This window comes from Schistocerca gregaria, chromosome 3, assembly GCF_023897955.1.
Source record: "Schistocerca gregaria isolate iqSchGreg1 chromosome 3, iqSchGreg1.2, whole genome shotgun sequence".
Classification (NCBI taxonomy): Eukaryota; Metazoa; Arthropoda; class Insecta; order Orthoptera; family Acrididae; genus Schistocerca; species Schistocerca gregaria.
The window spans coordinates 438,001,768-438,018,908 of record NC_064922.1 but is presented as its reverse complement, the minus strand read 5'-3'; the positions used below and the strand labels follow the sequence as shown (position 1 = coordinate 438,018,908).

General features: G+C 38.2%; 1 protein-coding gene across 4 annotated transcripts in view; it reads left to right on the top strand.

Moving 5' to 3' along the window:
- Window positions 1-17,141, top strand: part of LOC126354590 (enolase-like) — a 118,095-nt gene that overhangs the window by 48,877 nt on the left and 52,077 nt on the right. For all 4 annotated transcript variants that reach the window (XM_050004341.1, XM_050004339.1, XM_050004342.1 and 1 more), the window contains exon 4: window positions 12,388-12,542. In XM_050004341.1, coding sequence (XP_049860298.1) covers window positions 12,388-12,542 — 155 coding nt within the window. The remainder of the gene's footprint in view (window positions 1-12,387; window positions 12,543-17,141) is intronic.

Genomic DNA, 17,141 nt, shown 5'->3' with positions numbered 1-17,141 from the left:
TTATAAATAAAGCACCAAGATTGAAATACCATTTTCTCTGGAATTCATAGATTTTAAGAAATCTTTTGACTCAACAAAATCTGTACTTCGAGCTCTTGTGAAACAAGATGAGGACTTAGATTATTTGTATACTGAAGAACATATTCATCAGCAGCTTCCAAAGACTTCATTAGGTTAGGCAGGATTTCAGAATTGAGAGGGGTTAGGAGATTCTGTGTCACCAAAACCATTGTTAACTGTCCTAGAGGGAATTTTCTGATCCCTAAACTAGAAAAAAAAGATGAAGGAACATGACTGTCTGCTTTCAATTTGTTGATGGCATTGTACTGTTTGCTTTTGGTGTAAATAAACTTCAACAACTAAAGGAAGCACTTAATAGAGCAAGTTTGAAGCCTGTCCTGAAAACGAAATACAGTGAAACTAAATAATGTACAGCTAACCCATAAAAGATGTAACTCTACAGATAAGCTGTGCCATGATACAATCAGTTGATGAATTTCTGTTGATTAAAGACAACAACTGATTGGGCACTAAGAGAACCAAAGCGAAGAATTTTCCTGGAGTGCTTTTGGCAAACTAAACAAAGTTTTCTAAAATAAGCTTCTTATGAGTACGAAACTGAAAGTTTGCAGGCAGTGTTTATTGCCTCTTTTGATGTATGACAGCGAGACATTAACTTTTAATTTGAAACTGATTCAAAACTAAGTATTGTTAGTAAGCTATGTTGGGAATTATTAGGTGAGACATGAATACAAACTAGTGGATCAGGGCCAGGGCACACACAAGATGAAGGCATAATTAGACTGGGTGTAAAGAAATAAACAGATGATAGGAAGTAGTGAAGCAACCAAGTGAATGGATGATAGGTGAGCCATAGTAGTTCTTTGCTGGATTCCAAGTGGTGAGAAAAGACTAGGAAGATGAGGTAATGAAAGATGTGTAGATGACATAAGAAAACATGCACAAACAACTTGGATGGGAAAGTGTAGAGGTGATTTTTTACCAGGTCAGTAGACACATGACTTATGATGACAGTTACAATTTTTTTTTTTCTTGTAATATGTGCTTAAGCCTCTGGTTTCACAACAAATGAGAAAAAACCTATTGTTTGGGTTATGAAAAATGTGTTTTTTTCAGGCTAATGGTTAGTTGGGCTTTTCCAAACCAACTTTCTTTGTTGTTGTAATGACTTGAGTCTTTAATATCTGTTAGAGATACACAAGCTGTTTACAGGTGATACAAAACAATACTGACATACTTCAATGAGATATTGTAGAGTGTGTCTGCAGAACAAATTGAGAATAGGGAATTCTCTCTTAAAATCTCACCCAACAATACTAAAAGGCATCAAAATTTCAGAGGCCAGTGCCACTGATAGGCCACCCATTGGTTACATGCTCTAACACAGTATTGTTATAATGGGCAGGCCACATTAAATGTCACCAAATGTCCTGAATGCTGTCAGGCCCATTGCAAGGAGTTTCGCTTGTTGTCCGTCAATGTACATACATATTTTGCCGAAGGCATGTGCTAGCATTAGATGTTGAACCCTTTTAACTTCGGTGGCCTGTAAGTGGTACTTCCAGAGGGTGTTTCCTACCCTCAGTTTGTTCTTGAATGCACCCCATAAAATCCTTTGATAACTTTAAGTACCATTTTGTTTCACCCTGTACATTTATTATCAAGTATTTGACCACCAGTACTGAGATTTTAGTCGTCGTAGCTGCAGTTGTAACCAACTGAGACATGCTAAAATTGTGAAAGATTATACAGAGTGATTTGCTGAAGGTGGGGAGCGGCGGGGGGTCAATGTGCAGGAAATGGTCCCTGAGAGAAAAAGGAGCAAAAAGGTCATATGGTTGGAAAGGCATTTCCAGATAGGTATATCAAGTTGAAGGATGAGAGTAAAGTGTCTTTGACAGTGACCCCAGTATCAACAACAGGTAGCTGGCCTGCCAGCATAGGGTAAACCAGGCAACTGTGTAGTACATTCTCCATGGCAACTGCCACTTTCTGTATCACTTGTAACATGTACAGGCCTTGCTCTGTGGAAACAGTTATGTCACACAGGCCACCATTGTGCTGGGATTTCTGTCATCCATCCTATCCACAGAGGGGTGGTATCATCAGCCTTCACAACACTGACCTGTAGTCTACGGAAAATCCCCATGATATGGTGGCAGCAAACCATCAGTACCAGTTTGGCCTCAACGTGTGGACAGGAGTTATTGGAAACTGCCTTGTTGCACCAGTCATCCTTCCACAAAGTCTCACAGATGAGACATATCTGCACTTTCTGCAGATGACTGAAATGACAGGGAGCATTTGCAGGGGGAGGGGGGGGGGGGGGAGTGGTGGAAGGCGGAAGGCACTAGTAGTTTTACTGGACAGATCCCTATTCATAATTTATTAATAGAAACCGAATCTGAACTACACATTTTAACAGTGATTCACCCTGGTGCATCACAACAGTTTTATTTCAAAATATATTTGATCACATTTGGCTGTAATACAACAAATATTTGACCTTACAACTGATTAGGATAATGTATGACTGTAATATATCATCCCCATTATTTTAATAATAATTATGACAAACATACATGCATTATTAAGACACAATGATTCAAAAAAGGTGATAAACTTAGCACTAACGACTTGATATTGAAATCCAAAATGTAATGACAAATATTTAAATTTACGACAGCATCCCCTTTGGAATGAGTGGTGCCTTTTCCTTGTGAGTTATGGAAGACATTTACAAGCAATCAGCAAGAACACAATTTGACAGGCTGGCTGCTAGCCAAAGCACTCCTTCTTGTTTTCCCTTCCTCATTTGTAGGCTGGCTTGTGACTGTGATACCACACCAGCCAGTACTGCTTCCTGCCCACCTCAACCAGAGACAAAAAGCAGCACAATGCTCTCATGGCAGACCTCTCCAATATCGATTCCAAACTATATGCTCGTGTGACTCAGTGACCCTGCCTTTGCTGATGGAAGATGTACCTTTGGTGGTATGAAGGGTAATGTGGTTACTACATGATGGTGCTCCAGCTCACTGTCCTCTTTGAATGTGGAGCTACAATACTATTACACACAAGTGTGTCCTCAACTATGCTTTCAATCATCTGTATTACTAAGCCACAGTCCCAGAACCCAGGACCTTGTACCAGTTGCAAGTTTCTTATCTTATAGCTTCCAGGAGCAACAAAAATTTTATTTTCATTATTTTGCATAATTATTAATCAAATTTAAAAAGTTGCCATAATTTACTCATTAAGAAGTATATTCTTGTATTAAAATTTAAACACAATTGTTGTTGTTGTTGTGATCTTCAGTCCTGAGACTGGTTTGATGCAGCTCTCCATGCTACTCTATCCTGTGCAAGCTTCTTCATCTTCCAGTACCTACTGCAACCTACATCCTTTTGAATCTGCTTAGTGTAGTCATCTCTTGGTCTCCCTCTACGATTTTTACCCTCCACGCTGCACTCCATTACGAAATTGGTGATCCTTTGATGCCTCAGAACATGTCCTACCAACCGATCCCTTTTTCTGGTCAAGTTGTGCCACAAATGTCTCTTCTCCCCAATCCTATTCAATACTTCCTCATTAGTTATGTGATCTACCCATCTAATCTTCAGCATTCTTCTGTAGCACCACATTTTGAAAGCTTCTATTCTCTTCTTGTCCAAACTATTTATCGTCCATGTTTCACTTCCATACATGGCTACACTCCATACAAATACTTTCAGAAATGACTTCCTGACACTTAAATCTATACTCGATGTTAACAAATTTCTCTTCTTCAGAAACGCTTTCCTTGCCATTGTCAGTCTACATTTCATATACTCTCTACTTCGACCATCATCAGTTATTTTGCTCCCCAAATAGCAAAACTCCTTTACTACTTTAAGTGTCTCACTTCCTAATCTAATTCCCTCAGCATCACCCGACTTAATTCGACTACATTCCATTATCCTCGTTTTGCCTTTGTTGATGTTAATCTTACATCCTCCTTTCAAGACACTATCCATTCCGTTCAATTGCTCTTCCAAGTCCTTTGCTGTCTCTGACAGAATTACGATGTCATCGGCGAATCTCAAAGTTTTAATTTCTTCTCCATGGATTTTAATACCTACTCCGAATTTTTCTTTTGTTTCCTTCACTGCTTGCGCAATATACAGATTGAATAACATGTGGGAGACTACAACCCTGTCTCACTCCCTTCCCAACCACTGCTTCCCTTTCATGTCCCTCGACTCTTATAACTGCCATCTGGTTTATGTACTAATTGTAAATAGCCTTTCGCTCCCTGTACTTTACCCCTGCCACCTTCAGAATTTGGAAGAGTGTATTCCAGTCAACATTGTCAAAAGCTTTCCCTAAGTCTACAAATGCTAGAAACGTAGGTTTGCCTTTCCTTAATCTTTCTTCTAAGATAAGTCGTAAGGTCAGTATTGCCTCACGTGTTGCAACATTTCTACGGAATCCAAACTGATCTTCCCCGAGGTCGGCTTCTACAAGTTTTTCCATTCGCCTGTAAAGAATTCATGTTAGTATTTTGCAGCTGTGACTTATTAAACTGATAGTTCGGTAATTTTCACATCTGTCAACACCTGCTTTCTTTGGGATTGGAGTTATTATATTCTTTTTGAAGTCTGAGGGTATTTTGCCTGACTCATACATCTTGCTCACCATATGGTAGAGTTTTGTCAGGACTGGCTCTCCCAAGGCCGTCAGTAGTTCCAATGGAATGTTGTCGACTCCAGGGGCCTTGTTTCGACTTAGGTCTTTCAGTGCTCTGTCAAACTCTTCATGCAGTATCGTATCTCCCATTTCCATAATATTGTCCTCAAGTACATCGCCCTTATACAGACCCTCTATATACTCCTTCCGCCATTCTGCTTTCCCTTCTTTGCTTAGAACTGGATTTCCATCTGAGCTCTTAATATTCATACAAGTGGTCCTCTTTTCTTTAAAGGTCTCTTTAATTTTCCTGTAGGCAGTATCTATCTTACCCCTAGTGAGATAAGGATAAGCCTCTACATCCTTACACTTGTCCTATAGCCATCCCTGCTTAGCCATTTTGCACTTCCTGTCAATCTCATTTTTGAGACGTTTGTATTCCTTTTTGCCTGCTTCATTTGCTGCATTTTTATATTTTCTCCTTTCATGAACTAAATTCAATATTTCTTCTGTTACCCAAGGATTTCTACTAGCCCTCATCTTTTTACCTACTCTATCCGCTGCTGTCTTCACTACTTCATCCCTCAAAGCTACCCATTCTTCTTCTACTGTATTTCTTTCCCCCATTCCTGTCAATTGCTCCCTTATGCTCTCCCTGAAACTCTGTACAACCTCCCGTTTAGTCAGTTTATCCAGGTCCCATCTCCTTAAATTACCACCTTTTTGCAGTTTCTTCAGTTTTAATCTACATGTCATAACCAATAGATTGTGGTCAGAGTCCACATCTGCCCCTGGAAATGTCTTACAATTTAAAACCTGGTTCCTATATCTCTGTCGTACTATTATATAATCTATCTGAAACCTGTCAGTATCTCCAGGCTTCTTCCATGTATACAGCCTTCTTTTATGATTCTTGAACCAAGTGTTAGCTATGATTAAGTTGTGCTCTGTGCAAAATTATACCAGGCGACTTCCCCTTTTATTTCTTTGCCCCAGTCCACATTCACCTACTACATTTCCTTCTCTCCCTTTTCCTACTACTGAATTCCAGTCACCCATGACTATTAAATTTTCGTCACCCTTCACTATCTGAATAATTTCTTTTATTTGATCATACATTTCATCAACTTCTTCGTCATCTGCAGAGCGCGTTGGCATATAAACTTGTACTACTGTAGTAGGTGTGGGCTTCGTATCTATCTTGGCCACAATAATGTGTTCACTACGTTGTTTGTAGTAGACTACCCGCATTCCTATTTTCCTATTCATTATTAAACCTACTCCTGCATTAGCCCTATTTGATTTTGTGTTTATAACCCTGTAGTCACCTGACCAGAAGTCTTGTTCCTCCTGCCACCGAACTTCACTAATTCCCACTATATCTAACTTTGACCTATCCATTTCCCTTTTTAAATTTTCTAACCAACCTGCTCTATTAAGGGATCTGACATTCCACGATCCGATTCGTAGAATGCCAGTTTTCTTTCTCCTGATAACGACATCCTCTTGAGCAATCCCTGCCCGGAGATCCGAATGGGGGACTATTTTACCTCCGGAATATTTTGCCCAAGAGGACGCCATCATCATTTAATCATACAGTAAAGCTGCATGCCCTCGGGAAAAATTTAACACAATAAGACACGTTATTATTGTTAAAACTGTGAGTTTTTGTCTTGAGGCAGCATAACTGGCTGTGTGCAGATACCTGGACTTAATTCATCCAGTATTTGAGAATGAGAGCACTTAGCAACTACCACCAAACTTCATACTTGATTTCTAACCTTAGCAAAACTTTCTCGCTGGCAGCCCTGCAGCCAGGCAACTAGTGTGAGTTTTGGTGTTCTCTTAAAGATAAGTCATTTTAGATTATAAAAACATATAGTTTAGTACTGATTACATGGTAAATATTTGTATTAGTCTGTCTTTTAAGCGTACCATTAATGGTTTCATTTTTCTTTACGTAATATAGCAGAAAATTCAAAAAGATCGTACAGTCGTATTTTCAGTTTACATTTTTCCACAGCAAGCCATAGAATTTTGTTTAGTTGTTCTTTGCTCTCTCCAGGCATTTAACTGTAGCGTACCTCTTCATTGGAACATAGTTTCGTGTTTATCTGTTAATTTAACTGACTTATTCTTAATAAACTATTACATGTATCATGAATGAAAAGTGCTTGACTTGCCATAGAATTGTTAGGTCGGGGCTTTGGTGTGACGAGTGCTGTAGTTTTTTCCATGTGGGTGACTGTAGTGGCATGGGAATAGGGGAAGTAAATGAGACTCATCAGCGGTTTTGTAGGATATGTAGTAGAGACAGGAAGATACTAGAACAGGAGGGGTAAATTGCCGCCCTTCAGGCTGAGTTAGACAAGGCCAAAGGAGATCTTGACAGGTTAAGGAGAGAGAAGGGTAAAGAGAGGTGGGAAGTGGCAACTGGCAACAGGAGGAACGGGCCTAGAACTTTGTCTGACAGCTTCGTGGTGAATGTGGAAAGTAGATTTGACCAGTTGCTTCAGTTAGAAGCTGGTGAGCCTCAGGCAGTTGCAGGTGTAGGCAGGGCACAACAAACTTTCAGCAGCAAATTGAAAAGTAAGAATGTAGGGAAATCAGTAAAGAAAAAGAAAGTGTTGTTGTTAGGCAGTTCACATGGAAGAGGTGTTCGCCAACTTTTGCAGGATGAACTAAGATCAGAATACCAGGTCACCATTTTTTTTAAACCTAGTGCTGGTCTGGAGCAGTTGACAGAGGATTTAGGATCACTTTGCAACGATTTCACTAAGGAAGACACTGTGGTTATAGTGGGTGGGCCAGGTAATAGTATTGACAGATTTGGGGTACAGTATAGAGTGTGACCTGGCAAAGATTGTGTCAGCATTGAAGCATACTAGTGATGAGTTTGTATCTGTTCTTGGGCCCCATGACCGACCTGATTTGAACTCTTCTGTCAAGAGTGTTAATTTGAAGTTGTAACGGCTGCTTATGTCGGGTGCAGGGTCACACATTGGTATGGCTCCAGTTGATTCTCTCAATAGGTGGGATTATTTTAGGCATGGCCTTCACCTCAACAGGAAAGGGAAGGGTAAACTGGCTGGGAAAATAGCAGGAAAGTTAAAGGGGTGAGGCACTGTCATGAGTGATAAAATACCAGTGGTTATAGGGTTCAAAAAGACCCTTTTTTAGGGTAGGGAGGACAGAAAGAAACCAAATTTTAAGAGAGGTTATGACTGAGACAAACCTTCAGTTTGAGAAAGAAACCAAAGAACAAAACTCTAGGTTATTACACCAGTATAAACAGCTATTGGTTAAGAATTTTCAACAATCAGCAGGTATTTCAGCTCTGTGCAATTTTGTCATATGATGACATGATTAAGACCGTGGCTGTTGTTTGAAGACAAATGTTGATGGTGTTGGGACAGCAACCAGCCACAAATTTGCTTTCTGTAAAAGACACACCACACGTCATAAAGGAAGCGTGTAAACCATCTGAGGAGGATGAATCACAACAATTCAAAACTGGTAATGGTACCCTTTGAAGAAATAGTAAGCTATCAGGCATCATCCAATTGGGAACTAATTACATGTGGGGTCCCACAAGGTTTCATTTTATGGCCCTTACTTTCTTTTGTGTTTATCAATGACCTTTCATCAGTCACATTATCAGATGCCAAGTTCGTTTTGTTTGCCAATGATACAAACATTGCAATAATTAATAGCAAATCAAGTGTAGTCGTAGAAAAATTGGCTAATAAAATATTTGTGGACGTTAATCACTGGTTCCTAGCCAATTCTTTGTCACTAAACTTTGAAAAAACACACTACATGCAGTTCAGAACTTGTAAGGGGTGTCCCATGAGTATATGCCTAACATACAATGCAAGCAGATAGAAAAAGTGGACAGTGTTAAATGCTTAATCTCTATTTGCAATGCGAATTGTGTCAGACATAGGGGATATAAAAATGAAAAAGCTGGCGTACTATGCTTACTTTCCTTCCATAATGTCATATGGGATTATTTTTTTGGGGTAATTCCTCAAGCCAAGCTAAAGTTTTCCATGCACAAAAAAGTGCAGTAATAGTTATATATGGTGTGAACTCAAGAACATCCTGCAGAAACCTGTTTAGGGAACTAGGGATACTAACTACTGCTTCCCAATATATTTACTCCTTAATGAAATTTGTCATTAAAAATATATCACTTTTCAAATGAACAGCTCAATTTATGGGATCAGTACTAGAAATAAGAATAATCTTCACAAGGATTTAAAGTCACTTACTCTTGTACATTATGTGCATTATTCAGGAACACACATTTTCAATAACTTGCCAGCAGCTATAAAAAGCTTAACAACCAATGAAATTCAGTTTAAGAGAAGCCTAAGGGATTTATTGGTGGCCAACTCCTTCTACTCTGTTGACGAATTTCTCAGTAGGACCAACTGATTTGTGTGTGTGTGAGTGTTTGTGAATACAGAGTGTTACAAAAAGGTACGGCCAAACTTTCAGGAAACATTCCTCACACACAAATAAAGAAAATATGTTATGTGGACATGTGTCCGGAAACACTTAATTTCCATGTTAGAGCTCATTTTAGTTTCGTCAGTATGTACTGTACTTCTTCGATTCACCACCAGTTGGCCCAATTGAAGGAAGGTAATGTTGACTTCGGTGTTTGTGTTGACATGCGACTCATTGCTCTACAATACTAGCACCAAGCACATCAGTACGTAGCTTCAACAGGTTAGTGTTCATCACAAACGTGGTTTTGCAGTCAGTGCAATGCTTATAAATGTGGAGTTGGCAGATGCCCATTTGATGTATGGATTAGCACGGGGCAATAGCCGTAGTGCGATACGTTTGTATCGAGACAGATTTTCAGAACGAATGTGTCCCAACAGGAAGATGTTCGAAGCAATTGATTGGCGTCTTAGGGAGCACGGAACATTACAGCCTATGACTCGCGACTGGAGAAGACCTAGAATGACGAGGACACCTGCAATGGACGAGGCAATTCTTTGTGCAGTTGATGATAACCCTAATGTCAGCATCAGAGAAGTTGCAGCTGTACAAGGCAACATTGACCACGTCACTGTATGGAGTGTGCTACGGGGGAACCAGTTGTTTCCGTACCATGTACAGTGTGGGCAGGCACTATCAGCATACAGCGTGTGCAGGCACTATCAGCAGCTGATTGGCCTCCACGGGTACACTTCTGCGAATGGTTCATCCAACAATGTGTCAATCCTCATTTCAGTGCAGATGTTCTCTGCACGGATGAGGCTTCATTCCAACGTGATAAAATTGTAAATTTTCACAATCAACATGTGTGGGCTGACGAGAATCGGCACGCAATTGTGCAATCACATCATCAGCACAGATATTCTGTGAACGTTTGGGCAGGCATTGTTAGTGATGTCTTGATTGGACCCCATTTTCTTCCACCTACGCTCAATGGAGCACGTTATCATGATTTCATACAGGATACTCTACCTGTGCTGCTAGAACATGTGCCTTTACAAGTACGACACAACATGTGGTTCATACATTATGGAGCTCCTGCACATTTCAGTCGAAGTGTTCGTACGCTTCTCAACAACAGATTCGGTGACCGATGGATTGGTAGAGGCGGACCAATTCCGTGGCCTCCACGCTCTCCTGACGTCAACTCTCTTGACTTTCATTTATGGGGGCATTTGAAAGCTCTTGTCTACGCAACCCCGGTACCAAATGTAGAGACTCTTCGTGCTCGAATTGTCGACGAGGGATTCCATGCGACGGAGGGTGGATGCATATATCTTCGCTAACGAAGGACATTTTGAACATTTCCTGTAACAAAGTGTTTGAAGTCACGCTGGTACATTCTGTTGCTGTGTGTTTCCATTCCATGATTAATGTGATTTGAAGAGAAGTAATAAAATGAGCTCTAACATGGAAAGTAAGCATTTCCGGACACATGTCCACATGACATATTTTCTTTCTTTGTGTGTGAGGAATGTTTCCTGAAAGTTTGGCCGTACCTTTTTGTAACACCCTATATACAATATAACTTTTGCACCATTTCAGTGCAGTAATGTGTTCATTGTAAATGTGTGTGTGTGTGTGCGTGTGCGTGTGTGTAAGTGTGTAAGTACAATCTAACTTCTGCACAATTTCAGTGCAGTAATGTGTTCATTGTAAATAAGTATTTTAGTAGTTCTAATACATGTTTATTACCTCATAAATAAAAAATAACCGTATATTTATTTTAAATTCAGTGCATTAGTGTTTGTAAAATGATTCTTTCATATAGTTTTCATTAAAAAAATGACGATCATTCCACTTGTGACCAGTGGAAGGTACATTAGCTTATTTGTTTTAGTTGTAAATATTTGTCATGTATTATTGTTTTTTTGACATGTTCCACATCCTGGAGGACCTCCTCACTATGGATCAATTGGAATGAAAGTAAATCTAATCTAATATAAATGTCACAAAAAATGATAGGAAGCAAAAAGTTTATCACTTAGTAGATTTTTGGTGTTCATGCAGTAAAACTTCAGAGTCAGCCATGATATTTTAATTTATTATGCTTTACTCCTGACTCTATTTGCAACACAGTTAGCAGACAGTATCCACATATACCATTGGGTACACTTGCAAAATTATATGATTGTGCAACACATAGTTCTACAGATACGTCATCACAGTCATTTAGTTGAGTGAAAAACTAGCTTCTGCTTTAACTGGTATACAGTAAAACTTCAGTATCATGCATTAGGTTTTAATTTATTACTTATTTACTACTAAATCCATTTTTAACTCACGTTGCTAACGGTATCTATGTAAATCTTTGACTATAGCTGCAAATTTGTGTCATTATATGAGACTTCGTGTCATTATATGACACATATTCAGAGATATGACATCATTAACATTGAGATGTGTGAGAAACTAGCTTTTTCTTAAAACGGAGTGCAAATTATCAAGATTATATTCATCCAGTCTCTTGTAATGAGAACTTTTGGCAACTTTCAACAAAAGTTAAATACACTGCCAAATCTTTTCCAAACTTTTTCTTGCTTATGTGCTCAAAATCAAATGTTTAACACATTAACTAAAGTAATCAGACATTTGAAGCTGTTTTATACATTGAAGTTAGAGTCTTCAAAGAATTGGGTGTTTACTGGTGGAAACTGTCAAAGACCTTTTATCTCTAACTTCAAATGGGTTTACTGCCCTTGGAACATATTTCTGACCATCTTCAGACATTTTACCCATAAAATGAGGGATTGAAGGTTAACTTAATACTACTGTACTACAGAATATACAGCTATGATTGGATCCCCCCTGTCCGTATGTTGATTTGTAGAACCCATCTTGGTCTCAAGATGTTGGACACAAAACACAAGACAGCACTTTAAGAGTTCAACTGCAATTCATTTGTAAATATTCTGCAAATGGCACATTTGTGGAACAGATGACAAATTGTAGGAATTCAGAAGTGTACACCTCTGCTGTTTTAAATGAGTGAAGAGACTAATCCTGGTCCATGACTGTCACAACACCACAAGGGATCAGTGATTACTATGACCATTATGTCAGTTGAGCTTTTGCAATGTTGATTTATTAAGAAGTGTTAATGTTTACAAGTTGTTATAAAATAATGCACAAACTAAATATTTTTGACTGGTCCAATCACAGTTTTTGAATTTTTTTCCCCAGGACCTTGAAGCAACTCAGCAAGAAGACATTGATGAATTTATGATTAAATTGGATGGAACAGAAAATAAGGAAAAGTTAGGAGCCAATGCTATCCTGGGGGTTTCGCTTGCTGTGTGCAAAGCAGGAGCAGCCAAGAAGGGTGTACCTCTCTACAGGTAAAATGTACTTTCACTATGGTACTGAAAGCAACTGGTGGTGGAATTAATAGAGAATGCTTATCTTTACTTAAATGATGTGACTTATGTAATTTACAGGGGTATTTACAATATAAAATCTGTCAATTTTTTGTTTACAGGATTATTATTAACTTTTCTTTTTAATTTAGTTTCTCCTGCACAGAGCACTCTTATATGTGCAGAACAAATAAAAACAATAAGTGTTCAGCTAAAAATGTTCCTTATTCAGATCACGATGATATGTTTGGTATACAAACCGAATTTTTTTGTAATTTGACATTTATCACAAAACCAAAGCTGTAATGGCTGACTTTGAGTATGATGGGTTTGGAAAAGTATGTACTGCACCTGAACAGAACTGAGAAGGGGAGCCTGGATTAATTGATTTTTAAAACTTATGGAGTGAGTTGTTGGGCATGTGTAATCAAATATCTTTTGTCATTGGTAGGAAAAATAGCCTTTTAAAGATAAATCACGTCAATAGGTGCCTACTTAGGAACATCTCCACCAGTTAAGGAACATCTCTGGCAACATCAAAATACGAAAACTTATCCACATTAGGTATCACGTGTCACAAAGACAAGTAGCATTGCAATTTACAATATCTAACAGTGATCCCTTGACAGATGCAGGTAATTAATAACATAGCTTACTAGTTTGTAGAAGAACGGTTGCCTTTAAACTACAGAATATGTATCAGAGAACACATTCACACAGTAGACTTCCAGCAGCTAGTATTATCCTCATATGAAGAGACACATTGTCATTCATTCATTGTGTTCTGCTGATATAGTAAAGGATAAGAACTGTCAGTATTGCAGAATAAGTCAACTTATTCATTTAAAAAAGACAGTGAAATCATAGAAACTTAATCTATATACTTTATTAACAGCAAACTATCACTATACTGCTAAGTGCTATTAATGGTTAAAACATCCTTATTTAAATAAGGAATTTGGGAAGAAAACTGCTCCTTTGAAAAAAGCTGCAGTCTCCTCAATTATACTGTACAGCTGCTGTTTGTCTGCTATTGGCAGCTTAGGAATTTTTCAAAGCAAAGTTTACCTGCATCAGTATTTATTGAGTCCTATCTACAGTACATTAGTTGTCATGAAGCTTTACAACAATGATATTTGACATGTGGATAACAGAAATTTTCAATTCTTGAATCTAAGTATTCAGATAATTTATATAAATAGTAGCTTATGGTGAACATTTTTAATTTTCTTTTGAATGAGTTGGAATTCCCAATTTTTTACTTTACATTACTTATAAATTTTTTTTAGTATTTTCTCACAGGAATACATACAACCATTCTGTATCCTACACATGAAAATTATTTTTGTGTCTTGTATTGTGACTTCATAAATCACAGTTAGGTTTCGATTAGAGCTAAATATCTGCTTTACATAATGCTCTCTCATCCTGGCAAGAGGTTCTTTGATACCATATGTTAGCAACCCTTTTTCTCAGCTTCTTTGGTTTTGTACCTAAACAACTACAGAGGAACATTGGGCTCTTAATGTTGAAAGAACAATTTTAAGAAAGAATCCATCTCCTGCTGTGATCTCTAGGAAAATTTCTACCCATTGTTCACCCATCTGTGAATGCTGTGACTGAGTTGCCATTTATGATTCTGTGAGTGTGTACTTCTCACTTTTTTTAGCTAAACCAGATCATTTATGACATTTTATTTCTGCAGACAAACAATTCATTTTGAGGCTCTCATCTTCTTCATGAATGATAAACGAATTTAGAAATAAATTATCAGTTGCAGTTCTACGGTGTCATAATATTCTTGCTGGAAATAAAATCTATTTTGAAATCACCACTTAAAATGACACCCCATTTTTGTCTAATAAGCTTTATTAGTATTTTATATCTTTGTCTGATGAAGTCAAAAAGTTCTACTGTTGATGGCCTGCAAACTGTCATCTGTATCGTTTTGACTATAGAGATTTGGGACATTGCATGAATTGTTAATGATTTTGAACAGTTATTTTGCCACATTATTAAAAGTACACATAATCTTTTCATTACACAGATCATAATATCAAAGACTGTTGTTTCTTGTATATCCCTTGCTCCTTGTGCACGTCAGTGATATTGGAGTATCCCATGTCCTTTAACACTTTCAACACTGCCCTCTTTACACCCGGCCCTTGGCTGTGAATTGGCATATTTAATGAATGTTTGAAATTAAATTGCAAAGAACAGGAGAATGATAGGAATATGATTCTTGCATTATTTTAAAGGAAAAAGTTAGAGCTTTACATGATAGTGAGTTTATTTTACAATATAAAATACAAATAGGTGTTATAATTAAAAAAGAAAACACAAAAATATCGTGGATAAAAAAAGTTTTACATGATCTATCTCTTGAGTAATGCCATTATTACTGTATCTAAATATAAAACAAAATATCACTTGACTGTATAACTGACAGTACCTGTAAACTAGAGAATTTTAATAGTTCAGATGTAGTTAGCCATCGTGTGAAAATCCTGGAAACACTGTGGGACGTAAAGGCCAACGCCACAGTCCTTGTACCACCATCTACTTCCTTCCTGATGCCCTTACCCATCTCTTTCTTCCCCCTGTCTGAACATACTTTGCAGTACCTAGAAGTATTCACCTTGTTTGCAGTGGGTGGGACCTTCTCTGGGAAGTGCCTTGCAAATGTCCTCTCAATTTGTGAGGATGAAGCGGCTTGTTGCTGAATAATATTTCTGGCCTTCTCAGCCAATTTCTTCCCCACTCAGTGAATAAAGTCTATGAGGAATACATTCTAGCTAGTGTTCGTTTTATATAAAATAAAACTGTTGACAGTTGACACTATAAACAAATGCAAACAGCTTTTACCACCACGTTTTCAGGCAAACGGGCTCTTCAGTTTATGAATAGTTGAGACATATACATACCTGAATCGTCACTTTTACTTTCATCTGGAGAGTACAAATCCTCTTTGTCAGAATCATCAACCTCAGATCCTTCATCTCCATAAAGAATATCTAAGATCTCTGCCTCCGTCAACTCGCTGCACGATATTTTCACGATCGTAAACACCTGTGAATGAAGCTGCAGGTAACTTCGTCTTTGCAGTGCTCACAGCCGCTCCCAGGATGAGATAGCCAATAAATGCTTGCCTCTTGTGGAAGAAGAATGAAATACATCCACATTAGTTGACGAAACTGCTTTGGAGACGCGCTAAACACGCTTACGGAGCCAAATAAAGGCTCGCCCGTACGGTATATGGGCACTGTCGCCAACGTCAGGGCGGCCGCGACCGTATGGCGTACGGGCACCGTGCTGTAAGTGTTAAGCTTGTATAGTCCAGATGATTTTAATAGTTATTTAATAGACATTGTGGAAAACACTGTAAATCCAATCCCAGACCTTAGTGTAGGTCCTGCAGCTGCCGTAATAAATGACAAATGATGCACCATGATAAACTGGAGAGAATTACAAATAAATGATATAATAAAGATTGTAAAAGCTTATAGACCTTCTTCTGATAATTAGGATATACACAGGATGTCCACTAATGTCCTCAAGGAAATCATGTATGAAATTTGCTGAGCCATAAACTGTGGTAATTAGTAAGTGTTTTACTGCTGGTGTCTTTCCAGACTCTCTGAAACTTGCAGGTACAGTACTGGTCTATAAAAAGGAATACCCAGCCATGGCAGCAAGCTGCAGACCAATCTCAATTATTTTGGTCTTTGCTACAGTCATTGAGACTGCAGTGAAAGTCCAAATATCAAATTACTCTTCACACATGCACAGCATGGACTCTGGAAAGGGAAATCTACAACAGCAGCAGCAGTAGCACTGGGTACTAGAAGAAAGCATAGTTTTGAGAATGAAGACTCTGTAGCACTGACCCTTTGTGACCTTACTACAGCTTTCACTGCATTCCTCATGAGATACTTCTAAACAAGCTCAGTAAATATGGAATTGGGTGGTACTGTTGTGGCAAGCTTCAAATCTTATTTGGAAAACAGAAGACAGATTGGATCAGTTCAAGGAGCACTATCACATGAACTGAAGTCAGAATACAGTGTGCCACAGGGATCAGTAATGGGTCCCTTCCTGTTCCTAATATTTATAAATGATTTAAGCTCTCATGGGCAGGACTTGCAATTCGCAGAAGACACAGTTCTGTGCTCGAAAGGCATTTGTGTCAGTAAGGCTCAAGAACAAGTAGATGCTTTGCATGATGCATGACACAGGACAGTTGTCCAGCAGTAGCTGTTAAAATTAAGTCTCAAACCATCTATATACTAAAATTCAGTCATTGGAGGTGGTGAAATTTCAAGGACAGATATCACAAAATTTACTCCAAAAAACACTGTACAGTTTAAAAAAGTTCTTTGACAGTCAAACAACAAATTGAACTCCCTAAACAATTCACTGCTATATGAAATGAAGTGAAAATATACTTTTTTTAAATTTCTCACTGTGTATGTCATTATGTGTTATGCTGTACTTACGCAAATTTGTTCTGTATTATTATGCATACTTATGCTAATTTGTTTTCATATTATAATGCTTGTGCAATCTTAATCTTTTAACACT